At 49.6% G+C, this 27,449-nt stretch overlaps 6 protein-coding genes and 1 non-coding gene across 7 annotated transcripts; 3 read left to right on the forward strand and 4 right to left on the reverse strand.

Annotated features, from left to right (window-relative positions):
* Positions 1-2,652: 2,652 nt before the first annotated feature.
* SSD1 (mRNA-binding translational repressor SSD1) lies at positions 2,653-6,600 on the forward strand (the record flags this gene model as incomplete). The annotated part of the gene is made up of 1 exon (XM_018882224.1): positions 2,653-6,600. The coding sequence occupies one exon, from the start codon at positions 2,653-2,655 to the stop codon at positions 6,598-6,600; it is 3,948 nt and encodes a 1,315-aa protein (XP_018736622.1).
* A 338-nt stretch (positions 6,601-6,938) lies between these two features.
* Positions 6,939-8,006, reverse strand: AWJ20_5104 (uncharacterized protein; the record flags this gene model as incomplete). Its single annotated transcript, XM_018882225.1, has 1 exon — positions 6,939-8,006. One exon carries the CDS (start codon positions 8,004-8,006, stop codon positions 6,939-6,941), a length of 1,068 nt encoding a protein of 355 aa, XP_018736623.1.
* Positions 8,007-11,711: 3,705 nt separating this feature from the next.
* Positions 11,712-13,175, forward strand: CDC55 (protein phosphatase 2A regulatory subunit CDC55; the record flags this gene model as incomplete). Its single annotated transcript, XM_018882226.1, has 1 exon — positions 11,712-13,175. One exon carries the CDS (start codon positions 11,712-11,714, stop codon positions 13,173-13,175), a length of 1,464 nt encoding a protein of 487 aa, XP_018736624.1.
* A 1,020-nt stretch (positions 13,176-14,195) lies between these two features.
* Positions 14,196-14,612, reverse strand: COX13 (cytochrome c oxidase subunit VIa; the record flags this gene model as incomplete). The annotated part of the gene is made up of 1 exon (XM_018882227.1): positions 14,196-14,612. One exon carries the CDS (start codon positions 14,610-14,612, stop codon positions 14,196-14,198), a length of 417 nt encoding a protein of 138 aa, XP_018736625.1.
* A 4,193-nt stretch (positions 14,613-18,805) lies between these two features.
* On the forward strand, positions 18,806-20,152 carry ATP1 (F1F0 ATP synthase subunit alpha; the record flags this gene model as incomplete). The annotated part of the gene is made up of 1 exon (XM_018882228.1): positions 18,806-20,152. The coding sequence occupies one exon, from the start codon at positions 18,806-18,808 to the stop codon at positions 20,150-20,152; it is 1,347 nt and encodes a 448-aa protein (XP_018736626.1).
* Positions 20,153-21,894: 1,742 nt separating this feature from the next.
* AWJ20_5108 lies at positions 21,895-21,993 on the reverse strand (the record flags this gene model as incomplete). The annotated part of the gene is made up of 1 exon: positions 21,895-21,993. It is a non-coding gene; the product is annotated as a tRNA-Met (tRNA).
* Positions 21,994-24,330: 2,337 nt separating this feature from the next.
* On the reverse strand, positions 24,331-25,767 carry AWJ20_5109 (uncharacterized protein; the record flags this gene model as incomplete). Its single annotated transcript, XM_018882229.1, has 1 exon — positions 24,331-25,767. One exon carries the CDS (start codon positions 25,765-25,767, stop codon positions 24,331-24,333), a length of 1,437 nt encoding a protein of 478 aa, XP_018736627.1.
* Between the last annotated feature and the right edge of the window lie 1,682 nt (positions 25,768-27,449).

Consider the following 27,449-nt stretch of genomic DNA (forward strand, 5'->3'; position numbering starts at 1 on the left):
TTCTGCTGGTTTCAGGTGGGCTGGATCAGTGGTTTTTGGTGGGAAAAGGTGGCTTATAGGGGTGTTTGAGGTTCTCTGTGTCAGTATCAGCTGTAGCGGTATCACTGGTATCAGCAGCAGCTCTAGCGGCAGCATCGGCGTCATCAGGCAGGAGAGCTCTGTATCTCGCTGCTGCTGCTGCTGCTGCTACCTCAGCTGGCCAGCTGCTGTTACCACGGCTGCTGTAGGTTTGAGCTATGGGGCAGCAGCAGCGGCAGGAGTGTCGGCTGGATTAAGAATGGTGCTGGGAGAGGAGGTGCAGGCAGGCTGCTGGCGGCCGGCTGAAGCTTATTGGGAGAAGGTCGTAGTTTCAGAGCAGACGGACCGAGAGGAGCAGCAGCAGGTGCACGTTTCAGGCTGGTCCCACCGGCCTACGCAGAATCAGGCTGCAGCTCAGGTCAGGGGGTAGGGGGAGGAGGAGGAGCAGCTTAGTTAGCTACTCCGAGGGGTTTGGGTGGTCACTTGACGGGCTAAAAGTTTAGTCAACTGGCAATTTTTTAGCAATTGAGTTTTGACAGGTGACTGTTGGCGGTCAGTTTACAGTTGCTGTCACGCAATGGCCAGTCAATTGCTGTTAAATTGCGAGCTGACTGTCCAGTTACCAGAAGCTAGTCTGCTGGGTGGTGAACTAAATCAATAGCTCACAGCCAAGCCAAGCCAAGCCAAGCCAGGGCCCCTGGTCTGAATCCAGTTGCTGCCGCTGCTCCTGCTGCTGCTGCTGCTGCTGCTGACTGTCTTGAGCCGGCTGCTTTTGCAGCCCCTGCTGCTGGCCGTCCTGAGCCTGTCGCATTTGCTGCTGGGGCCTGTGGCTGCTCCTGCCCCTTGCCCCTGCTGCTCCCGCTGGCCGTTGGCTGGGCTGGGTGGGCCCACTAACCCACTCCGACCGGCAGCTCTTCTCCCAACCCCGCTGCACGCGTCCAGCACCAGGTCCCTGCCGACGCCATCGCTCTCCGCCTGGCAGGCACCAGGGCCAGGGCCAGGGCCCGTCCCAGGGGTCTGCTGGACGTACGTCACACACCCACCTCCAGCCAGCCCGACCCGGCTCGGAGCCCACCTGCACGCTCTTATTTAGGTCTGCGTCAGCGGGCCCGTGGCCTCGAGGGGGGGTGGAGCCTGCCTCCGGCGGCTGGGGCGCTGCCCCAGACCCCGTTGCTCCTGCTTCGCAGGAGACCTCCCCTCCCCTCCCCCAGCCCACCGACCGCCCGACGCCCGACTCGAGCGCAGCGAGAGGAGCCGGGGGGTCTGGGGCGCAGCCCCAGCCGCCGGAGGCATGCCCCCTCCCCCCAGGACCACCCCACATGCACCGGGCCTGTTGCAGGGTGGGTGGCTAAATACGTACCCATTCGCTGCATCATCCACAACCGCACCGTTTACTTTACTTTTGCGTCTTACAACGAACGAACGCAGCAGTTCCTGTCCTTTCCTTTTGTCCATTCTCCATTGTCCATTGTCCATTGGCAGCCGGTGTTTGCCTTTTACAGGTTATTTATTTTGGATTCGATTTGGGCTTGGCTCGCTTCTTCTGCTTTTTTGATCTCTTTTTGGTTTCCTTGAACCTCTCCAAATCAGCTGCTCCTGCTGCTGTTGCTGCTGCTTCTTCATCTTCTCTGGCTTCATTCTTCTCTGAATTGAACTTTTCTGGGGTTTTTTCTTTTGGTTTTTATCACTGCTGCTCCTATTTCTCCCTTTGGAGCCAGCCAATTCCCGTGGTTCGTGCTTCCTACCTCTGTTGAACTGATTCTACCCGCCTGTTTTCTGCAGTTTTCTGGCTGATTAAGGGTCAATTGCTCTTCACGGGACGTCTTTCACGGTACGTAGCCTGTTTTTTGAGGGGAGGTGCTGCCTCCGGCGGCTGGGGCGCTTCCCCAGACCCCGTAGTGCTCGCTTCGCGAGCGGTTTGGACCGTCGTCGTGGCTGGATCAGCTGCGATTTTCCTGTTACTAACCAACTGCCAGCTCCCAGATATCGCTTGTCGATTTGCATTTGTATCCCCTGCTACCGGCTCTCGTAGCTCGGTGGTTTCCGATCCTTTTCTCCCGGACCCATCGTCAATGGATCCTGTCTTGACGTGCTCTTGTTCGCTTCTCCACTTCCCGTAAGTACCGCCGGAGCCAGACCCCCACCCCAGAAACAAACTAACTGAGCAGTTAAAAAGTATTTTTTGACAATGTCGGGTTTCAACAACAATAACAACAACAATAACGCGCCGCCTGGTGGAGCTCGCCATGCTCGGGGCGGCAAAAACATCCACATCGCGCACCGGCGGTCTCCGTCGGAGCTCACTCCGCTCATGGGTAAGTCAAGCACCTGCCTCCGGCGGCTGGGGCTGCGCCCCAGACCCCCCGGCTCCTCTCGCTGCGCTCGAGTCGGGGCGTCTACGGTCTCCCGGACAATCTCCTGCGAAGCAGGAGCAACCAGGGTCTGGGGCGGAGCCCCAGCCGCCGGAGGCACACCCCACCCCCAGGGGATCACAGTACTAACAGTCGAAAAATAGTTGAGCAGCTGGCGCTCCAGCAGCAGATCGAGATTTTGCAGGCCCAGCAGCAGCAGATTCTCGCTCAGCAGCAGCAGTTTACCCAGGCAGGGCTGCTGCCGCCGCTGATGGCCAGTCCAATGGGCCCTCCGCCCGGTCAGCAGGGGTTGATGGTTCCTCCGCCGAATATGCAACCGTCGTTTATGACTTCGTCGGGCCCGTTTGGCCAGTTTGCAGCTCCTCCGCCGCCTGTGGGTCATCGCAAGGTCCAGTCGTCGGTTACTGGTGGCAGCCCGTTTGGCAGTTTTAGTGGGCCAATGGGTGGAATTGGCCAGTCCGGTGGCCAGGGTCAAGGTGGTGGTGGCAGTAGTGGCGGCGGTCATGGACCTGGTCAGGGGCCTGGTCAGGGTCCTGGCCATGCTAGGAGACATTCGTTGGCATTGGCAGACGCTAAAAAGGCAGCTGCTTTGGTTCAGGCTAAGAGACAGGGAAATTCCGGTGCTGCTACTGCTACTGCTGCTTCTGCTAGCGGCAGTGGCAGTGGTAGTGGAAGGTCCAGTGGCGGAAATCCTTCTTCGTCGCCTCCTGGTTTGTCTCCTAGCAAGAATTCCATGCCTCCTCCAAGCTTTAAATTCCCGTCGTCGCCTGAAAAAACCGCTTCTGCGGCTTCTGGCGGTGATGGCAGTGGCAGTAGTGGGTACAGAGGCCATAGTCGCAGTCAGAGTATGCAAAATAATGGCGGGTCTAACTCGTCACGAGGATTCCAGTTTCCTGCGAAGATGACTGGACCTGAGTCTCAGTCGGGTGCAAGTGGTAGTTCGGAGTATTCTGGTGAACGACGTGGATCGATTGGAGGTGGTGGCCATCAGCATCAACGATCGGGATCACGGAATTTCGATACCAACTGGCGGAATAATCAAGCGTCTGGTGGCTATGGCGATGTAAATGCAGCAGCTGGTGGTGCTGGTGGAGGAGTTTCTATGGCAGGAGGCATGCTTGCACCTCCTACAAACCAGTTTATTCCAAGTCACCGACCTCGTGGATCGTATAATTCGTCGATTTCATCTTTGAACGCTTATTCAATGTACCCCAACCAGGGTCCTGGTGGAGGACAAGTTCAAGGAGCAGGTGGTCAGGCCAGAAAATCGCTGTTTGCGCCGTATCTTCCTCAGGCTTCACTTCCTGGATTGCTTGAGGAGGGTCGTTTGGTGGCTGGTATTCTTCGAGTTAATCGTAAAAACAGATCAGATGCATATGTCTCGACAGATGGGCTGTTGGACGCTGATATTTTCATTTGTGGATCGAAAGACCGCAACCGTGCTTTGGAAGGTGATTTAGTGGCTGTTGAATTGCTAGAAGTCGACGAGGTATGGGGGTCGAAAAAGGAAAAAGAAGAAAAGAAAAAACGTCGTGATGCTTCGATGTTTTCGGATGTCACGACTGGTAGTGGTGATATCGACGATAATATCAATGATAACGGTATTGGTGGAGCCGATGGGGCTGGTAATGGTGGTGGGTTTGGCGGTTCAGGTGGATCTGGCGGGTCTGGTGGTGCTACTGGATTGCGTCGTAAGGGCAGTTTGAAACAAAGACCGACTCAAAAGAAAAACGACGATGTCGAGGTTGAAGGTCAGAGTTTGTTATTGGCAGAAGAAGAAGAACTGACCGACGAGATTAAACCGTTGTATGCCGGACATGTTGTGGCTGTTATTGAACGAATTCCCGGCCAGATGTTTAGTGGAACTTTGGGACTATTGAGACCTTCTTCACAAGCTACAAAAGATAAACAGGCTGAAAAGAAAGACCATCATCGTAGTAATACCAACTCGAACGAGGCTGAATTTAATAAACCCAAGATTGTCTGGTTTAAACCCACTGATAAAAGAGTGCCATTGATTGCAATTCCTACTGAACAAGCACCCAAAGATTTTGTTGAACGACACGAACATTACGCTAATAGAACATTTGTAGCCTCGATTAAAAGATGGCCCATTACTTCTTTGCATCCATTTGGCACGTTGGTTGAGGAATTGGGTCAATCTGACAGTACAGACATTCAACTAGAAGCTATTCTTCGTGACAATAACTTTAGTTCTCAAAAGTTTTCCGAGTCTGTGCAAAAGGTGATTCCTACGGTTGAAGAACAACAACAGACTGAAGCCAAACAAGAAGCTGCTGGTGCGATTAAAAATGTATTTCCTTCACACCGCGACTTTAGTTCGGAATTTGTCATGGCATTTTCCAGCAACGATTTGCTAACTGATGAAGCTATTCATATTAAAAAAGTGTCAGATGACCGTATTACGTTGGGTATTCATATTTCAGATGTGACTCATTACTGTAAAGAAAACTCGCCACTTGACCGGGAGGCCAAGAAAAGAGGGTCGGCCGTGTTTTTGAAACAGCGCGATATCCATCTTTTCCCACCCGAGTTTCTCGAGATTGCCTCGTTTGCCGTCGGCAAAACAAGTCCTACAATCAGTGTGATTTTCGAAATCGACACGAGTACTTTTGACGTGGTTGATACGGTTATTTGCCAGGGTCTTATCAACCCTAAACAAAAAATCAGTTATAATGTGGTTGAAGATATCATTTCGAATAATGACGAGTCGGCTGTATCTCAAGGAGTGGCTAATTATATCAAGACGTTACAATTATTGTCGTTGCGATTCCGTAAACAACGACTTGACGAGCCTGCTTCATCTGGGATCAAGGAAGTGCCTATTTTAGGTCTTCTCAACTTTCTTGAAGAAGATAGTGTGAAAGTGACGGCCAGTTTGTTTGATGGTAAACAGTCGCACCAGCTGTTTGACGAGATTAATATCAAAGTCAATACTGCTATTGCCCAGAAACTGTATGCAGTTTTGTCGTCGCGAGCCTTTTTAAGACGTCATTCCGAACCCATTCTGTCGAAACTCGAGTCATTTGCAACTCTAGTGAGAAGTCTCGGTATTGATATCGATACGAGTTCGTCTGCTGGACTGCAAAAAAGTCTGTTTAAAATCGAATCTGACGAGGTCCGTAAAGCTCTTGAAACTCTGTTGTACAAATGTATGAACAAGGCCAAGTATTTTGTAGCTGCCAAGGTCGACGATGTATACAGTCATGGACACTACTGGCTCAACGTGCCCTTGTATACACATTTCAATGCGCCATTGCGAAGATATGCAGATTTGATTGTTCACCGACAAATCAAGTCGGTGATTAGTGGCACTGAATACAATGAAGACATTTCGGCGCTTGCCACATCGGCTGACTATTGTAATTTCAAAAAGGATTCTGCCAAGAACGCTCAAGAACAGTCTATCCACCTGTTCTTGTGTCAAGTGATTGAAGGACTGTCTGCGTCTACGGGTCAATTAATCCGTGACTCGATTGTTATTCAAGTGTACGAATCGGCATTTGACGTTCTGATCCCTGAATTCGGTATTGAGAAACGAGTTCATGGCGACCAACTTCCACTTGTGAAAGCCGAGTTTCATAAATCCACACGACTTCTCGAGTTGTTCTGGGAAAAAGGAGTTGATTCTGCCAAATTCATTCCCGAAGACGAACGAAACCTGCCTGCTTCACAACTGTCGACGAAATACCACGCTTCAACTGCCGACTCGGCCACTGCTCAAGCCGCTGCTGCTCAAGAACAGACCGAGACTATTACAAAAGCCATTTCCAAACTAGCAGTTGAAGCCGCCGCTGCTTCTTCATCATCAACTTCCACATCAGCTGTGTCGTCGTCGAGTGGACCAGCAGCGACATCTCAACCGTCTTCTGGCCACGAAATTCTCGGAACAGCGTCGGACGACGTTTCAAAGAGTTTACCATCGTCGCCACGACCGGGCGATTCTCACGATAAAGGACCTCAACGAACTTCGTCTCTCAGCGAAATGCACAGCACCACTGCCAGCGCCGGCGAGCACAACCGGGCCCTGGACGCATACCTCGAGGGAGTCACGACCCGCATCGAGGGCGACAACCACATCCAAGAGATCAGGGTCATGCAACACGTCCCCGTGCTCATCCGAGCAGAAGTCGGCAAAGGTCTGCCCTGCATCACCGTGCGAGCCATCAACCCATTCCTCAAGGACTAACCACTCACCTCTTTTTTTTGTTTTCGTTTTCCTGTTGTTTCCTGTATCGTTTCCGATCCCGGGACCCTCTTCCCGAGACCATAAAATGGCATCTATCACCTCACTCATTTATTATTTTATTCTATTTTATTCACATTACTTCGCTGTGCCCTCGTGCCTCCGGCGGCTGGGGCTGCGCCCCAGACCCCCCGGCTCCTCTCGCTCCGCTCGAGTCGGGCGTCGGGATCCCCAAACTGACTCATTTCCCCCCAGTAACGACTCGAGCGAAGCGAGAGGAGCCGGGGGGTCTGGGGCGCAGCCCCAGCCGCCGGAGGCACGGGGGAACACAATAAATACGGTTAGAGAGCCTCGATGGCTATGTCGCGGCGTTGAGACTCTTTGAGTTCGCGTTGTTTGCGGACGTTGGCTCGTTGGGCCAGTTGCGGGTTGGGTCGCAGGTTGTGGGTGCCGAAGAAGTGCTGGCACGCTGAGACGGGGCATTTGATGGTTTGCGCGCCTGTAGCTGCTGTTTGTTCAGAGAGAACTTCCATGATGGCGACTCGGGAGAAGCTGTGGTTACAGACTGACGAGGTGACGGGGTCTTCAAAGTACTGTTTGGTGAGAGGACATTTGAATGAGATGACCGCTCGTGCTTCGACAAGGTCGTCTTCGTCGTTGTCGTCGTAGAATGTTTGGATAGACGGCATTTCTTCACTGGCATCGTGGCTTACATCGAAAATGGCCGTTCGGAACTTCTTATATGGTCCTAGCAGGTATGGAGGTTCAAATTGTTTAGACTGTGGTAGCGATTTGAATGTATCGATTCGTTCTTTGTAATTGGTTTCTAGAACTTCGTCTAACGGTCTTGCTTGACTTAATTCGTCGACGTTGTGGATTCCAAGAACAACTGAGTCAGGGAGTCGATGAGTCCGTATGTAGTTATACCCGTCGTCCACTGACCGTTTAATAAATTGCGATTTCTCGGCCGCTGTCAATGTCAATTTAAATGCCTGATCAACAGTGTTCACAAGCGTTCCATACGTTTCTTCTTTTTGTTTGTCAGCAGAAAACACCTCGCCCATAACCGCATCGTCGCCTGCTTCGTCCTCGGTGTATAACACACGGATTTCCTCGAGAATCTTGGCCGACTCTTCCAGTTTGTTCTGGGTCTTAGTAATACTCGACAAAAGCACTTGTGGAACCGCGTATCGATGATACTTGTCTCCAAACTCTCGCGGATACAGCAGCACGCTCCCTTCTTCTGGCTCCTCCTCCTCTTCTTCCTCCTCGGGCTCTTCATTGCCTCTTTGGGAGTTGTATTCTTCCTCGTTTTCTTCCTCTTCTTCCTCTTCAGGCTCGTTATACTCCTCCTCTTCCTCCTCTTCCTCTCTTTCCACTACAACTCGACTCCTCTTACGTCGTGGCATCGCTTCTTTCTCCTCTCCAGAACCTGATATCCAAACGTCAACATTTCGTCGATCAACATCGCGATCTAAATTACATCCTGCATTTGGCGTCGGTCACGTGACATCACCCTGATTTGTATATCTCAGGGGGAGGGCGGTCTGCCTCCGGCGGCTGGGGCTCCGCCCCAGACCCTGGTTGCTCCTCTCGCTGCGCTCGAGTCGGGCGTCGGGGGTCCTGCTCGTATTATTTTGTCTCGTATGCGCTCAGACGAATGGTAACCAGAAGATCCGGTAGCTTCCCTCATCAAATGCCACTATTGTGTTTGATCTCTTTATCCTATATCCTAATATTTAAATGGTTATAATATTTCATACAGTTCACGAAAAATTAATTCAATAGCTTTAATCTTATTTTGGAATTGTTTGATCAGCCTATGGTATTGCTCTGTAAGTGAAGATCGCTCAAGAGACGAGTTCAGTTGCCCCGAAACTCCCTATTCACCCCCAAACCCAGCCATATCCCCTCTTCTCCCGTTTTTCCAGTAACCACAGAATCGTCAATCCCGACTCGAGCGAAGCGAGAGGAGCAACCAGGGTCTGGGGCGGAGCCCCAGCCGCCGGAGGCACACCCCTGCCGGACCTCTCCCAGTAGAGTCTATTCCAACTTCCTTATCAGCAAACAATTTAGCAGAGTGGGAAGGGGTTCAAAGTATTGAGAGAGAAATCCAAAGGGTGGTACTCTATAATCTAGACCACTGAAAACAAAACACCTGTTCCAAATACGCGTTGTAGAAGTGAACTCTAACCAGCGTTCACCTCTCTGGACTTTATAATCCAGTAGTTGTTCGAGATGCAATATTTTTCTGAGAAATGACCCCTTTAAAGCTAGAGGGAGTTTTCACGGAAGCTGCCAATTTGCTAGTCTCAGTAGGGATGGATTTAAGGGCACACCAACGTCAGCAAGTCTTGTCAGTGACCATTAAACTGCTTAATAGCACGAGCTTGATCAGTACACAACAGCCTCTAACGTCCAATCGAAGGGCTGTTTGGTCATTCACAAGCGGGTAAATTGTTTGAATCTTTTCATGTAAAGGATTCTGATAAACTATTGAGGCAGCCTGGACGGTAGCTCCACAGAAAAGATGAATGCTCAATTAGAAAGGACAAGAAAAAAGCTACATGAGAACTATCAGGCCTTAATAGCCATTAGTTGTTGGCACTTCCCAAAGTATATATTATCACTTTTTGATTACAAATAAGTTAACTTAATTGTGGAAGTGTTACCAGTGTATGCTCTGAGTAATATCAAAACAAACAACACAGGTGTATGACATTTATATAGACAATAATATACAAGACAAGTTAACAAAAAATTCCATTTCTTCAAAGAAACTCTTAGAAGTTCACCCACAGCCCTGTGTATAGTATATATATATATATATATATATAATCCATAATGCTTGGATGGAGCAAACAGGGTTTACAGTGTATGCAAGAATGCGAAGAATAGTTCAATTCCTGCAAGATAGCGAAGTATCTTGCAGCAGAATCTGCAGATAAGACGACGCTCAGTTGATGGTGGATAGAGTATAGTTATTTCGACTGTTTGTTCTTTAATTGATTTCAGAAGACTGTCAACTTCGAAATGCAGGTCCTGTGATAGTTTGCTTGTTATTCTACAGCAAGTAAAATGAAGCAAGAAGGAAAGTGGATTTTTTCGACAGTGTTGGCGTGAACTCTAAAGAGACACATGGTCAGCAAGCCGCAATTGGGCAAATAAGACAGGCTCTCCTGGCGAAATATAAGTAATAAGATTTGACAACGTTTGGATTGGATTAACTATGTATAGCATAGGCTTAAAATAGATTTATTGGTTTGTTGACTGACTTCACCAGTATATAGTAATACAAGACAATAATTAACAAATAACAACAAAAGCAATTTTTAAGTGTATCCACAGCTTCAATTCCATCAATTATCTGACATTGTGACCTATTGAGTATACCGATGTCTCTGAGAGCTGTATGAACATATTCTAAGCCTCTATATACTACCATGGACCCTGTTCGAGGAAGTAGCTGATGTCGGCAACCAGAAACAAAGCAGTAGTGGTGGGGACTTGAAATATTTCTTAAAAAGCAGAGAAATCAGTCGAGTAATTCTATTTTCGATCCCATTTTCGTAGCTACAATCAACCCCTGTGTCTGAGATGCTAACTTGAATAAAAGCTCCACACTTGCATCATCCTCTGTCTCTTGTACAGCAATAGTCAGTCGCCAAAAAGAAATCTAGCCGAATTTTTTTCAGCGACACTCGACTGACTTCCTCTGTCCCATTCCTGTCTTTTCTTTTCACCGTTTTCCCTCATTCCTACCCCTCTTCACCTGTGAGCCCCCCTGCAGCTTGTCTCTGCAGGGACTCATTAACAGCTGCATCACACGCGATCAACCGCAGCGAATACCCGTCCTGGCGCCAAATCAACACCACCCCCGAACCCGCCAACCACCCATAAAACCAGACCCCCATCCCCCACACCCGACTCGAGCGAAGCGAGAGGAGCCGGGGGGTCTGGGGCGCAGCCCCAGCCGCCGGGGGCAGCACCACCGGTCCCCCCATGCCTCCGGCGGCTGGGGCTGCGCCCCAGACCCCGCGGCTCCTCTCGCTATGCTCGAGTCGGGCTTGTACGGCGAGGAGGTGCGAGGGACCCTCGCCCTTGGGCCCGATCTAGCGGCGGCGGCAGGCGGGTGAAAGCGGTCGTCGTTTTTTTTCTTGCTGGCAGGGCTGGCGGAACGGCTGCTGCTGCACCTACGGAACAGGACAGGCGCGCTGGCGGCACGGATGGATACAGCCATGTCTGCCTCTCACACGCACATACTTTTTGTTTGATACAGGAGCGGTCAAATTCACCCACCGAACCAACCACGATCAGGACTAACCCCCATTGTACGCCTTTGGACTCAAGGCAATTCGCAACCCACGAGCTCGACACTTTTCTATCTCCACGGCCCCGTATCCTCACCGCTTTATTAGCGATATCGGCATTCCATTCGGGCAGTTCAGGGCCAATTCTCGCGGGCTTTCCAAGTTTACAAAGAAACGGCTGTAAAGAGACCGGACAGTCCAAACTACAAAGTTTGTCAAAGTTTGTGCGAAGTTCGTGACCATTCTACCATCGTCACAGCACCGCTTTGGATCCATTGCTAGCAATCATCCAAACAAATCCAGCCAGGTTATTTTGTTTCGTTGTCGACACTTTTGTGGTTATCCGATTTTTATCCACCCATTCAACTAGACACCGACCAACCACAGCAAAACTGGGTTCATATTCGTACACAAATCAGATCGATCTTGATACAACCCCATCCCATCGACTTCGTACCAACGCCCTCTTGCGACCAATCGCTTGCTAAACGACCACTAACGCCATTGCACCGCCGTGGCCAACCACATCCATCGCACGGGCTACCAGCACCAGACCTCGCCAAAGGTGTATGAGGTAGCGATCCAGTAAGTTTTTGGGGGGTTGGGGACATGCCTCCGGCGGCTGGGGCTCCGCCCCAGACCCTGGTTGCTCCTGCTTCGCAGGAGAGGGCCGGCTGGAGGTTCCGTGGGGAGGGCCCCGACGCTCGACTCGAGCGAAGCGAGAGGAGCCGGGGGGTCTGGGGCGCAGCCCCAGCCGCCGGAGGCAGCATCCGGACCACACGAAACTAACGCGGGAGTCAAGATATGAGTAACGACTCGACCAATCCGAACCAGGCCTGGAAGTTTTCCCAGTGCTTTGGTGATAAGGGCGATATTGAGAACATCACCGAGGCGGATGTGATTTCGGCCGTGGAGTTTGACGACACGGGAAATTACCTGGCTACCGGTGATAAGGGAGGCCGGGTGGTTTTGTTTGAACGGAATGAGACCAAGAAAGGCTGTGAGTACCGGTTTCACACCGAGTTTCAGAGCCACGACGCCGAGTTCGATTATTTGAAGAGTTTAGAGATCGAAGAGAAGATTAACCAGATCGAGTGGTGTAAACGACAGAACCAGGCACATTTCCTGCTGTCGACTAACGATAAAACCATTAAATTATGGAAGATTTATGGCAAGAGTCTTAAAGTTGTTGCCGAGAATAATCTATCAGATGCCAGTGGTGGGGCCAGTGGTGGTGCCAGTGGTAGTGCAGGTGGTGGTGGTACTTCTGGTGCCAGTCCTCGTAGTTTGTTAAATGTTAATTCGCTACGATTACCACGAATGACTCTTCATGACACAATTATTGCAGCCATGCCACGACGCATTTATGCCAACGCCCATACTTATCATATCAATTCGATCAGCGTCAATTCGGACAATGAGACTTATATAAGTGCCGACGATTTAAGGATAAACCTGTGGAACCTGGGCATTTCCGACCAGAGTTTTAATATTGTGGATATTAAACCGGCTAATATGGAGGAGCTGACCGAGGTGATTACATCGGCTCGATTCCATCCAAAGAGCTGTAACTTGTTCATGTATAGCACGTCGAAAGGATCGATTAAACTGGCGGATATGCGAGAGAATGCGCTTTGCGACAAACATGCCAAAGTATATGAACAATGGAGCGGCAATGCCGAACAGTCGTTTTTCACGGAAATCACCTCGAGTATTGCCAATGTGCGGTTTTCGTATGATGGCAGATATATTGTGGCTAGAGATTATATGACAGTCAAGATCTGGGACGTGAATATGGAAAGAGAGCCCATTAAAAGTATTAATATCCACGAGCATATTCGAGAACGACTTTGTGACGCTTATGAGAACGATGCCATTTTCGACAAGTTCGAGGTGGTGTTTTCAGGCGATTCTAAGTCGGTTATGACAGGCTCGTATAACAATACCATCATGATCTATCCGGATGCTGTGAATACCAGTGCTGACGATACTCAGGTGGTGCTGCAAGCAGATAAATCGGCGTTCAAGGCCAAGAAAGTAGGAGTTCCTATGCCCATTGGCACGAACCCCAATGCCGCAAACTACCTCAACAAAAACGGTCGCCCTGCCACTCCTGGTCGGTCCGGCGGCATTAACATGATGAAACGCGACCTCGACCACGAGCCCGTCGACCTCAAAAAGAACATTCAGCACCTCAGCTGGCACCCCAACGAGAACTCCATCGCCATCGCTGCCACTAACAACCTGTTTGTCTTCTCCACCTTGTAGCCTCGTCTCCTCACTCACCCCACCCCACGTCACCTCACATCGCCTCACCTCACCTCATTCACCTCAAATCACATCACTCCGCACCTGCTACCTAATATCACCATCCACCCCTGCTGTTCTCTCAGCTGTATCTATTACAATTTTCTTGCCTTATAAAGAAGCTGTATATGAAATATATCCCGCGAAAGACCCTCTGGTGCCCCCGCTGCCTCCGGCGGCCGGGCTCTGCCCGGACCCGTGGCTCCTCTCGCTCCGCTCGAGTCGGTTACGGGGGTGCTGCCTCCGGCGGCCGGGCTCCGCCCGGACCCGTGGCTCCTCTCGCTTCGCTCGAGTCGGGCGTCGGGCGGTGACCACGACGGGGGTTGTGGGGATTGAGTTCGGCTCATGAACCTGTCTTATATAATTAGAGTAACCATCAAATTAAAACACCTGGTAAAATGAAATACCAGTTGAAATATCCACACGTGGGCCCTATCGATGAAGGTGGATATCGGAAAAAGTAGAATTACGGACCGGACACCAGCCTGATGTCCGCTGGACAAATGCCACTCGCAGGGAAAACAGAAACTCGAGATTCAGGGCCATTCCCGGTCAAATCACAAACAGAGTTTGACCTCCACTCCCGTAAGAACCCCTCGAGCCCCCACAGCAGACTCGAGCCGAGCGAAAGGAGCAGCGAGTCCAGAGTCATGAACCCAGTTCACGAACCCAGATCCGAGCCAAACCCCCCAAAACCGACTCGAGCGAAGCGAGAGGAGCAACGGGTCCGGGCAGAGCCCGGCCGCCGGAGGCAGCAGGTCCACCAGAAGCCCCTACAACCCATTCAGATACCATGAGTCCCCCCAGTACCGACTCGAGCGAAGCGAGAGGAGCCACGGGTCCGGGCAGAGCCCGGCCGCCGGAGGCAGCAGGGGCCGTCTACGGATCAGAAGAGCAGAAACAGAATCTGTTGGAGTAGATGTTATAAGTTATGATGAAGATGAAGATGCGAAGCACGGTAGCAAGGTGCGAGGTGCGTGCTTAGTCGCGGGGAACGTGACGGTTGGCCTTTTCGTTCCAGAAAAGAGTCTTATCACCGTCACCCCAGAAGTACTTCTTGTTTCGGACGTTTTGGAACAAGAATTCAGTGGGCATGTCCTCGTCGGGAATGTGCGAATTGTGTTCACGGTGCTCGGCGTGCTCCTTCTCAATGTAGTAGGAATTGATGCCCGAGGCAATGAGGGCTGGCACACAAACCCAGATAGAAATGTTCTTCCACAGTCCAAAAGTGGAATTGGCGTGTTCCTTAGTGTGCTCGTAAGTCTCTTGGAACTCCTTGGCCTTGGCCTCGTTGGGCACGAATCGCTTGTTCTGATAAACAGGAGCGACCTCGGTGCTAGCCATACGACGGCCTGTCAGTCCCATAACTCGGGTGCTTCTGGTAGCGAGTCTGAACATTTTCTGTTTCTTTTTTTGGTGTTGTTTTTCCTAGAAAAAGCGCTTCTAACAATCAATCGAAAAACAAACAATGTCGTCGATTTGGCAACTGTCAGTCGGTTCGTGATGAGCTGATGATTTTGATTTTGTCGCTCTCGCTCTCCATGCCCTGCCATTGGGTAATTCGAGCCCTAACCCGCGAGGGACGAGCGTTTCTTCTCAGGTGATAATATCTGCAGGGTCTGCTGTGGACATGCATGACTGCCAGGGGGTCGGGGGTGCCTCCGGCGGCTGGGGCTCCGCCCCAGACCCTGGTGGCTCCTCTCGCTTCGCTCGAGTCGTTGCGTCGACGGTTCCAGCAGTTTTCTGTGAAGCAGGAGGAGATACAGGGTCTGAGGTAGAGTGCACTGTATGAACAGTTTATGGCCATGGTATAAATATTGAGATATTGATAACCTGTTATATGGTCATTCTGAAGTTGTATTGAGCTTCTACGGGTAATAGCAGTCTGCTTGGCCCCATCAGTCACCCGTTGAAATTTTGCCAAATCAGCTCTGCTTCCTTTGACCTGACCAATCCAGTCTGTAACTGAACTAGCTGTTGAAAAATGTGTAGTGCGACTGGTACAAAGAACTGTGAAAGTTGGTACCAGTTGTTGAATGAGCTAGAGTATTCAAAGGTCGTTCCCAGGTGACTCAGAGATGAACCTGATCTGAACCCATGTATGGGAGAATATGTTCACACGCATCTCGACCAGAAGAACTCGAAATACCCATGATAAAACAAAAAGATTTGAAGTTATGACCATTAAGTACAGCAGCTCCTGTCTTTTGTCTTGAGATTCTTGTCAAGAGCTCTACAAGGTTGGAGAGATTCTCACTGCTTATAGACTAGGGATTGTTTCTATGTTATGCAAAGTTGAAGAAAGATCTGGAGCTAGAGCCGTAAGAGGGCTGATAAGTACCTGATAAAAAGTTGATAAAAAATCTAAAAAGAAGTTGATATAAAGCAATACAACTGAGGAAGTAGCTGATAATGAATCTAGTGAGGTGGGTTAAAAGGAGCTGGAAAGCTGAGAAGGCAATTGGTGAACTTTTGGCAAGAGAATATGGAACTGATAGAGAAGCTTGTGAAGTGGGTTTAAAAGCTGATAGTGCAAGTGATCAAGCGACTGTTAAAACTGATAGAGTAGCTGATTAATGGAGTTGATAAAGAGTATGATAGAGCAGCTGATAGTGAAGCTGGTGAGGTGCGTCAAAGGAGCTGGAAAGGAGCAACTGATAAGAGCTGATGGAGTATCTGATGGAATAGTTGATGGAGTAGCTGATGGAATAGCTGATGGAGTAGCTGATGCAATAGCTGATGCAATAGCTGATAAGCAACTAATAAAGAAGCAATAAAAGAGCTGAAACAGCTGACGGAAAGCTGATGAAACTCAGGACCCCATCAAACTGCTTAAAATGTCGCTTGAAGAAGAATATTTGAACTCAAAATCCAGGGAGAGAGCCATGAGATCACACAGTACTCACCGTAGCTGAAGTGCAACCGGTAGTCCACATTTAGCCTACCGTTTCATAAATGCAGAGTGCCATGTATAAACTAAGAAGTCCATACTGTCTATTTCTAAGCTCGCTCAAATGTGGATAAAAAAATACCCTCCTCGTTATTTGACGATTGGATCCCACAGAACAGTCTGGTATTTCTGCCCATCTAATAAATGCTAGCCAAAGAATTTTTTTTCCTTGTACCCTGGTTTCTGCTTCTACGACATCAATTAATGTCAACCTCTCCTCGAGGGCTTGGTAAATCCACTCCAGTACTGAAACATGTTAGACTTCGCAGCGAGAAAGTATGTGCCCCCAGAGAATAGAATGAGCTTGTCTAGTAATCTTTTTTGATCTACTGGTAACTCCTAGGTAATCAGTAATTCAAAGCTGGTATGAACTACAGAAATAAAATATTCCTATAATCTACGAAAACCACATCAATTCGTGACAGTAAAAAATATAAAGTTGATAATCCTTGTTTTATTCTTTAGATCTGCGCCTTTATCAATCTCTTCAACGAGGTGAAAGAAACCAGTTCTTGTAATTATACGGCCTGGATATTTCTACACCTCTTTCTTTCCAGTTCATCCACACTCGACATTTATAAAATAGGAAAGGGTCGTAACTCAACCAACGACCCTGACTGAAGCTTTACATGACATGACATCCATATGGAACCGAATATGGATCTGAATATGGCCCTGTCCAAACTCTGAATTTACAGAACTAAAAAAATTGCAAACACATGCTGATGTGAAAATAGACCCCTCGCGCTACGGGTGCCGCCATGCCTCCGGCGGCTGGGGCTTCGCCCCAGACCCCGCTGCTCCTCTCGCTGCGCTCGAGTCGTTTCCGTCGACGGTCCCAGCAATCTCCTGCGAAGCAGGAGCCAGGGGGTCTGGGGCACAGCCCCAGCCGCCGGAGGCATCACGCAAGACCGTATGCAGGGCCAGTGCATATCCTGTAAAGACCCTGCATACAGTGCCTCCAGCGGCAGGGTACACACCCCAGACCCCACCACCTCTCATCTCGCTCGACTCACTCCCCCATCCCGCCCTCAACCCCCCAAACGCTCGCGAAGCGAGCACAACCAGGGTCTGGGGCGGAGCCCCAGCCGCCGGAGGCACACCCCGGCCGCCCCCATTGCGGCCCCTCGCCGCAGGCGGCTGTATACCAGCCAATCAGAGCAGGGGATGGCGTTGGGAGCTGTGTAGCCAGTCAAAGCCCGGGTACGCGTGGGAGAGGGAAAAATATTGTGGAATTTGCGAGGGACCCTAGCCCTGGCAGGAACCGGGACCAAGAAATTCTCACATATTTTCGCCGGTGATACACACCTTTCCACTCTTTTTTCTTTCTACACATTGTCTTGTTGTCTCCGTTTCTTGACACTCCGTTAGCAACAAAAAAGTCAACTCCAAAAGAAGAAACACAAGAATAAAAAAATGTTTCGATCTGTTTTGCAACAATCGACTCGTCGTGCTGGCCTTGCTGCTGCCAGAAGAATTGCTCCTGTAAGTTGTTGAACCTTCGTTCGGTTTGTCTGGTTTCACGAACCAAACAATTCGTCAATTGAATCATCATTTTCTTCATTCTGCTTGGTTTTTTCTATTGTGGATATAAGAATTGACTGGTTATTTCATTCGTTAGCTTTGATTTCGGGGAAGAGGGTTTTTGCTAACAATTCTGTTCAGGTCTCTCGTGTGAGCGCTCGTGCCTACGCCAAGGCCGCCCCTACTGAGGTCTCTTCCATCCTCGAGGAGCGTATCCGTGGTGTCTCTGGTGAGGCCAACCTCAACGAGACTGGTCGTGTTCTTTCCATTGGGTAAGTTTTATTTTGGTTTTGGTTTTTCCAGGATCTCGCTGGCGGTTCTTGTCTGGTGTTCACCACCTGCTCACTCAACCGACCTCCAACAACCACCTCAAACCACAACTTCCAAACACAAAACTTGGTTTCTGGTTTGTCCATCCACTCAATCATCCTCTGCCACCACCCAATCGCCTAAACTCCCGCTTCAAGCCCGACTTTTCACCCCCCTTCGTCCCGTCGCTCCGCTCTCTCTCCCGCCAATTTTGCAGCCCTAACCCACGGGACACCTGGTTAGGGTGTCTGATTGGCTGCTGCGAGGTCGGAGGGCTAGGGTCGGTCGGGGTCAGGGGGGATGGGGTCGTGCCTCCGGCGGCTGGGGCTCCGCCCCAGACCCTGGTTGTGCTCGCTTCGCGAGCGGTGGGGGGAGAAGAGGGTGTGTCGGGGGTGTTTGGTGCTGTTTTGGGGTTGTTGGTGGGCGGGGTCGGGTGTTGCTTGGGGTTGGACCGGGTGAGAGTGGGTGGGTGCTGGCAGTGATTGCAGTTGGTTTTGGGTTGGTTGTGGGTCGGATGTGGATTCTGGTTGCGAGATTGGACTGCGGTTCGACTCCGGTTTTCAAATTTTCACCGTCCACCCCCGAACTGCCCCCCGTCCCCACGCCCGACTCGAGCGAAGCGAGAGGAGCCGCGGGGTCTGGGGCGCAGCCCCAGCCGCCGGAGGCAGGCACACACCCCCACTCCACCCCACGCGACTCCCCCTGAAAACAAGACTAACAGAGGAATAGTGATGGTGTCGCCCGTGTTTTTGGTTTGAACAACATCCAAGCCGAGGAGCTTGTCGAGTTTGCCTCTGGTGTCAAGGGTATGGCTCTTAATTTGGAAGCTGGTCAAGTCGGTATTGTGCTTTTCGGATCTGACCGTCTTGTCAAGGAGGGAGAGACTGTCAAGAGAACCGGTTCTATTGTCGATGTTCCAGTTGGACCCGAGCTTTTGGGCCGTGTTGTTGATGCTCTTGGTAACCCCATTGATGGTAAGGGACCTATTGCTGCTAAGGAGAGATACCGTGCTCAATTGAAGGCTCCAGGTATTTTGCCCCGTCGTTCGGTTCACGAGCCCATGCAAACTGGTCTTAAGGCCGTCGATGCTCTTGTGCCCATTGGTCGTGGTCAGCGTGAGTTGATTATTGGAGATCGTCAAACTGGTAAGACTGCTATTGCCATTGATACCATTCTTAACCAAAAGCCTCTTAATGCTGGTTCTGATGAGTCCAAGAAGTTGTACTGTGTTTACGTTGCTGTTGGTCAAAAGAGATCGACTGTTGCTCAATTGGCCCAAACTTTGGAAGCCAATGACGCTCTTAAGTACTCTATCATTGTTGCTGCCACTGCTTCTGAGGCCGCTCCTTTGCAATACATTGCTCCCTTCACTGCTTGTGCCATGGGTGAATGGTTCAGAGACAATGGTAAGCACGCTCTTATCATCTACGACGATTTGTCCAAGCAAGCCGTTGCTTACAGACAAATGTCTCTTTTGTTGAGACGTCCTCCTGGTCGTGAGGCTTATCCTGGTGATGTTTTCTACTTGCACTCTCGTTTGTTGGAGCGTGCTGCTAAGATGTCTGATAAGTTTGGATCTGGTTCCTTGACTGCTTTGCCCGTCATTGAGACCCAAGGTGGTGATGTGTCTGCTTATATCCCTACCAACGTCATTTCCATTACTGACGGACAAATCTTCTTGGAGGCCGAATTGTTCTACAAGGGTATTAGACCCGCTATTAACGTCGGTCTGTCGGTTTCCCGTGTCGGATCCGCTGCCCAAGTCAAGGCTGTTAAGCAAGTCGCCGGTTCCCTCAAGCTTTTCTTGGCTCAATACCGTGAAGTCGCTGCTTTTGCCCAATTCGGTTCTGATTTGGATGCCTCGACCAAGCAAACCTTGGCCCGTGGTGAGCGTTTGACCCAATTGCTCACTCAAAAGCAATACTCTCCCTTGTCTGCTGAAGAGCAAGCTCCTCTCATCTTTGCCGGTGTTAACGGTTACCTCGATAACATCCCCGTCTCCGAGATTGCCCGTTTCGAGACCGAGTTCCTCTCTCACCTCAAGACCAACGAGGCCGACCTCCTCTCCACCATCTCCACCAAGGGTGAGTTCACCCCCGAGTTGCTCGAGAAGCTCAAGTCCGTCACTGCCTCGTTCGCCGGCTCTTTCAACTAAGCCACCCCGCTGGTTTTAGCATCTCTCTTCGTACATTAAATAAAAAATACACGAACTGACTTTACTCTCTCCTTTCTCCGGGTTTACCGGTGTCCGGGGTCTGCCTCCGGCGGCTGGGGCTCTGCCCCAGACCCCGTGGCTCGTCTCGCTCCGCTCGACTCGGTCGTTAACGGCGCCAGGAGACTCTCCTGCGCGAAGCAGGAGCTACGGGGTCTGGGTCCCTCACTGGGATTACCGGGGATCGCGTTCTTATTTTCCCGGAGAATCTCCTGCGAAGCAGGAACTACGGGGTCTGGGGCAGAGCCGCCGGAGGCATGTTCCCCTCACCGGACTGACCGGGGTCTGGGATTTTTTGGCCCGGAAAATCTCCTGCGAAGCAGGAGCCACGGGGTCTGGGGCAGAGCCCCAGCCGCCGGAGGCAGGCCCAGTCACCGGAGTTAATCCCGCCAGGGGTGTTTATTGGTACTTTTTGCCGTGGAAGGCCTCGAGTTCGGGCCGGATTTGTCGGTCGATGTTGTCGATAACCGATTTGCGGAATCCCAGGAAATAGGCCACTTCGAAGACTACGAAGAAGGGGGCTAGGACGAGTGCCTGGACAAGGTTGTCGAGAAGAGCTGGGGCTCGGTGCTCAAATGCTCCGTGACCCACGAATTGGGCCAGCCACGACACTACATGGATACCAACAGCGATTTTGGTGGCAGTGGCTCCCTCGGATTGCATGATATCAGTGAGTTTGACGGTGGTCAGCACTAGCAATGGGATCGAGGGAAGTCCGAATGTCACGTCCAAAAGCGCATAGAACACGCTGTATCCGATGGAGGTGGCCACTCCAAGATTGAAATATTTGGCATACTCAATTGGCAGTGACGGGAACACCGACTCCAGCACACTCACAGGAACTCGAGTCTTCGTTCCAAGCGCCAGCGCCGTTAGAAGAATCAGGGGAATACACAAAACATGGATCAACACGTTGACATGGTTGTCTAAACGTCTCTGTTAGTTATTCGTCTGTTCTTTTTCTTTTTCTTTTTCTCTTCAATCCTTTTGTTCTTTCAAATGACACGACCCGTTTCTATTGACGACTTGGATGTCGAATCACAGCTTGTGAACCGTGTTCAATTGGCAGATTCTGGCTCAAGGACCGGTCAGACCACTACTTACAATGGTACTTTCTGTAGAAAGCAAGCTCTTTCTCGAGATTGAGGGTCATTGTTGCTGTTCTGTGACTCTTTGTAATTGCTTGCTTGTAACAGGTCTGTTGGAAATGACGACGAACCGACTCCGGTGATATCTGAGATACGACGGTTTTACCGGATTTATATATATTTATTTATAAATTAATATGCAGATGCTGGTTGGCCCTCATACCCCACATAACTGCCCCACTAGCGACGGCACAGAGATGTACCGACGATTCAGTTGACAGCCGAGCCCACTCGGACCATCCGCTCCCCGACCCCCAGCGGGTGTCCACAATCCCGACAAAAGGACTCCTGCGAAGCAGGAGCAACCAGGGTCTGGGGCGGAGCCCCAGCCGCCGGAGGCATTCACACCTCCCCCCCCCCCCCCCCCCCCCCCCCCCCCCAGCCGGCGTCTGCCTCCGGCAGCTGGGGCTCCGCCCCAGACCCTGGTTGCTCCTGCTTCGCAGGAGAGTCGGCCGGCACCGTCGACAGAAAAACGACTCGGACGGAGCGAGAGGAGCCATGGGGTCTGGGGCAGTTGGCGGGAATTAAAAAAAGATATGCTCCGTGCCAGGCTCGAACTGGCGATCTTGGGATTACTTACTTGTAACAAGTAATCAGATTATGAGACCCACGCTCTACCAACTGAGCCAACGGAGCCAAATCACTGAACTGGCTGGTCTGCTCTTCATCGGAGCCTGCAACGTTGATATCCAGTTCTCCATTGAAAGGCGTATTTTTTCCGTGTTTTTATGTGTTCATGTCACTATATTATGGTTATGCGTGGGTATCTTAGTTATGTGCTTGTATTGGGGCTTGCTACGTCTTTTTGGCGATGTGTAAGGCCTCTTATAGCTGTTATTTAAACCTCATGCATATGCCCAACCAACACGAAGGTATAGCCTGTAGGGGGCCAATAGTAGAATAGTCCTACTATCATTACGAGAGTATAGTAATATTTTAATGTTGTTGTATAATTGGGTTAGGACTTTAATATTGATTAATTATTATTATTATTATTATTATTATGCATATGTCCATATATACTCGTTTGTGTCGTGAGAAGGTTGGGTGAGAAGTAAGTAATAAACAATTTATACTAGAGAAAAAAAAAAATGTCTAAAGTCACAGGAGTTCTGATGGATGGAGGTTAGATATCGTGCGAAAGAGATAAGTGGCATCGGTTTCTTCTTATCTGAAGGTCGATAACCTGATAACTAAGCCGCTGTTTAAATGGACAATCCAGTGGCATCACGTCTAAAATAGCCAAACCAAAAAGCCCAAGAAATGCTGCCTGGTAAGGTGGACTCCTAATTTTTATTCGCTCAATGGGTTCAAAGACAATCTGTAGAGATTACCACAATTGCATCAAATAGAAACTGTCCAATGAGTCTCTTATGCTTGGTCTAATTCTCGGGGGTTTAACCTTGTGAAACATCACCTTCGAAAATATGCTTAATTATTATCTTAATAACGCCAAACAACGGGTTAGACTCATTTTTGTTGAAGTATTCCCCGCTAAACAATTCGGCTAACTTTTGCTGGAGTCGTGGAGGATGTGCCGATACAAACAATGCCACAAGCTCTTTTCAATTGCTGTACTGTTCCCTGCTTCCCAGTCCTAAATTACTACCACTTGGTGTCTTCTAAAGATGGTTTTTATCAATACAAAAAGATTCTTAAGAGATCCCACTGCCTGTTCGCCTTCATACTTTTCAAGATGAGCTTCTCGTTGTGCAACCAAATATTCTAATATGGAAGGACATAACTCCACACCGGGACAGAGGTACTCTAAGTTTCTGTAGAAATTTCTTTCTAGGAACGAAATCATCGTACTTGTTGTAGACGCATTTTCCCTCGTCAGCAAGTTTCTGAGCTTCGGCCTCGACCTCTTTTTAATGGCCTTTCAGCTTCTTCAGCAGCCTCTTCAGTGACATTCACACATTCACGGTGACAAGTGTCTCTCTATAATGCATCTAGGCGACTCCTCCTTTCTTATTTTTATCTTGTGAAGCATCTTTTTTTTTTGCATATCACTGAAATTGTAGGCAAGGATAATTATTTGCCGTCGATATCAGCCCAATTGTCCCAGCACACTAGGATGCAGTCATAATTTTTTTTCATTGTACTTTAATTTCTGAAGCCAAGAACATGTAAATCGAGCTCTCGAACAGGTATTGTGCAGAGGATCTGGCATGGATGCAGATGATCTCGACATGGGCTTATCTGATCGTGCAGAGGATCTGGCATGGGTGTAGATGACTCGACATGGGCTTATATGATCGTGTAGAGGATCTGGCATGGGTGTAGATGTTCTCCATGTTAACACTAGTTATTGGTATTCGTTAGATTCAATCAGATGTGCCTTATTCCTTAAGAGGACACCAATAATATTCTCACAATGACTCGATCGTACTAATAGAAATAACAATATAATAAATAAGAAGTTTGTATACTGAATCCTGAACTCAAGGTACTGTCTCAAGCCTATGCAGCATTGTATGTCATGAAGTATTACAACGGCTGTAGTAACTAATAATGATATGGCTTCTTGGGATCTTAGCCAACGAGTCTACATACATGTTATTCCAGGTTTCTGAAAGGTGTTAATGATGGTCAAATGATGTGATCACGAATGGTTGTCGATGCTAGCTGCTTCACATTTGATTCTTGCTATCATCAACACAATTCACAAGCATGGCTGCCGTTCCCACAGGCAATAATTACATAGACATAGTATGGTGCCGGTCAGTTTACAAGCAGCCAGAATAATCTCCATGCCTACCCACAGGAATATATCTAACAGAACAACCCGCAACCGAGTTCTTTGCTGCTAACGTACCCCCCTCGCCCTGCCAAAGCTGGCATCGTCAACACAACGACTCAAGCGCAGCGAGAGGAGCCACGGGGTCTGGGGCAGAGCCCCAGCCGCCGGAGGCAGCGAGCGAGACCAGTGATGCTAGACTAGTACATTCGTTCCTACATAGACTACATGATTTAGTACTCAGACAAGTACTTGTTGAGCTCGTCTCTGAGCTCGACGTTCTCGAACTTGAATGAAGCAGCAAGCTCGTCGAGGTCCTCGAAAGAGAGACCCTTGAAGGCATCAGCAAATTCGTAAGATAAATATTGGGAGAGGAGGAGTTCACGGAGAACACGGTCGACATAGATGTCAATGTTGAAAATGCTGGGGTACAATTGCTTGTGGTACTCCTCGGGGATAACCTCCTTGAAGTGCTTCTTGATGGGGTCGTAGACGGTCTTCTCGATCTCAGGGTCGGCATCACGTCCCCACTTGTCGAGACCGAGCTTCTTCTTCTTCTCCAACCAGGGGCCCAAAACCTTGAACCACTTGGACTTGGGGGAAACATAGGTCAATCCTTGGTAACCAATGTCCTTGTAAACCCAGATGGACCAAGAAATAGGGGCACCATCACCAGATGGGTCACCAGTCTTGTAGATGCTCAATTGATCCTTCAAGACCTTGTATCTAACGGAGTTGGTGGCCTCAACATCCTTATCACCACGGACCTCGGAAGAGTAGACAGGACCGAACTCACCGTTCCAGACGGGGACACCTTGTTGCTTAATGTAGTCGACCTTACGTTGGTATGAGGTCTTGAGCTTGGTGTATTGTTCCTCAGTACCGGTATAGGTATCGCTACCAGGGAAACCGTAGTAGGTGTAGTCGTGGATAGCGTAGACAGTGTTGGGCCATGGCTTCTCAGGGAATTGTCTGAAGTCCATGGAGTAAGTGTTACCATCCAAGAAGAGAATGTGGTTAGGATCAACGGATCTGATAGCAACCTCAACACGGTTGTAGAAATCAATCAAACGGTGGTGCTTAGAATCAGCAGGCTCGTTCAAGGGGTTGTAACCAGCAACCCAAGTGTTGTCTTTGTAGTGCTCAGCAATGGCCTTCCAGAGGTCAATGGTCTTGTCTTGGAACTCCTTGAAAGTCCAGAAAAGAGCCTTGTGAACACCGGAATCCGAGTGCCAATCTTGGTTCTGTCCACCGGGAACAGCGTGCAAGTCAATGACAGTGTAGATACCATACTTGGCACAAGAGTCGACAACAGCGTCCAACAACTTGAAACCAGAAGGCTTGATAGTGGAGAGATCAGAATCGTCAATGAAGTGACGGTAGTTGATGGGGATTCTCAAACAGTTGAAACCAAGAGAAGCAAAGAACTCCGAGTCCTTATCAGTCCAGAAGTATTCAAAAAACTTCTCGAAGAAGAAATCGAACTTTTCCTTTCCAAGAACCTTCAACAAAGCCTCCTTGTGTTCAGTTTCATGACCAGGGTAACCAGTAATGAAGTTTTCCATATTCAAGTGACCACCAGTGGCAGTTCCCTTAAGAACGACATGGTTACCTTCACCATCAACGATCTTGGATCCTTTAGTTCTGAGAAATCCTGTTGACTTGACCATTTTTTATTTTGTATTTTATTTTGTTCTTTCTTAAAATAAAATATTAATAATAATTGTATATTATCAATATCAATAAGAATGAATATAAAGAAATGAAAAAAAAAAATTTATAAACTGATGAGGGAAAGACTTCTTATATATAATTTACCCCGGATATAGGGCCTCCAGACTATTTACTCCATTTAGCCCCACTTATACCCCACTTGGAAAATCCCCCCTGGATATTTACCCAGATAAATAGAGGGGTGATTTTTCCGCGCCTATCTTGGTACGAATACGGGACAAATCAAAGTTCCAATCCCCAATCAGTGGGGAGATTAGCCAGTGTGGGGTACAGCCGTGCAAGCATGCAAGACTAACCGGCACTCCCCTAGACTTGACCCCACCTACTGCAGAATATGTTCCGGTTAAAATAGATCAGAGCGTGGGGTATGTCTCTGATTATCCTCTGACATGTCCGGGGCATCTGCACGGGAACTTCTGACGGTAACATATACTGTAGTATCTAAAGTAGTATGTAAAGTAGTATGTACTAGTTGATACTGGCACGGCACTCTTCCTATACGTACGGACGTATCTGTAGAGATATTCCGTTCCATGACGTTTCAGTTTTGAGGATCGAAAAGATTCCGGCCCAAATACCGGCCCAGATATTCGAACAAAATTTTTGTTTACGTTTTGTGTTTCAAGCGAGCGGAATATCGGGCCAGTCGACCAAGCCTCGAGAGCCCCACACCCCTCACTAGCCAGCACCAGCACCAACACCAACACGGGCGACCTTTACTACAATTACAGCCGCAATTACAGCCGCAATCCGTATCGTTAGGTAGCTGGTTAGTTATCCCGAGATAGCTGGTCCCCCCAAGTGGGGGTGCCAAGGGTCCGGCAGCAGCGTGTCGGATATATATCTCATCGTGTAATTAAAAGCTACCTACATATGAGATGATTCGCACGCCATTAGCGGACGCATGGAGTTTCCGAGCAGGGTATATATCCCGACAGGTCAGGTTGAATGCACCGTTGTAGTCATAAGACCAGTAGCATATCGGTGATGAATCGGAGAACAGACTGATGAGACAACTGATATAGGGCCCTTCTTATTTCCCCGCTGGTTCCCCGCTATTTCCCCACTGTCTCCCCACTGAGAGTTTCGCCTGACACCCCACCACCCCACTACCATTCAGCTATCTACCGAAAAATTGGTGCAGTACACAGAACTCATTCAGAAAAACATGTCCGTTCTCGACAGCCACCCGCCATAGGCGGGCGTTATTAACCGGCTGGGCATCCTTCTACTGCACCCCACCGGTTCGGCGCATTCTACCGCAGATGCATGACGGGTCCGCAATAGCGGCGAAACCGTTGCCGCTGATAAGACTCGGTAGAACAGGCCCGTCCAGCCAAAAACTCACCTCCCTATCCTTTCCCGTCTTTTCCCCCACCCCAGCTCCATTTACAAATTCCAACGTTTCATTGCTGGATTCACTAGTCCACTGGACACCCCCCTAACCCGACTCGAGCGAAGCGAGAGGAGCAGCGGGGTCTGGGGCGGAGCCCCAGCCGCCGGAGGCACGACCCGGCCACCAACGGCCAGTGGACCCGAACACGTGACCGCGGGGCTGAAAAACTTCGAGATGCGATTTATGCAAGTATGCTTATCTTTTAAAAAAGGAAAATTTCTG

Source organism: Sugiyamaella lignohabitans, chromosome D (assembly GCF_001640025.1).
Source record: "Sugiyamaella lignohabitans strain CBS 10342 chromosome D, complete sequence".
Taxonomy (NCBI): Eukaryota; Fungi; Ascomycota; class Dipodascomycetes; order Dipodascales; family Trichomonascaceae; genus Sugiyamaella; species Sugiyamaella lignohabitans.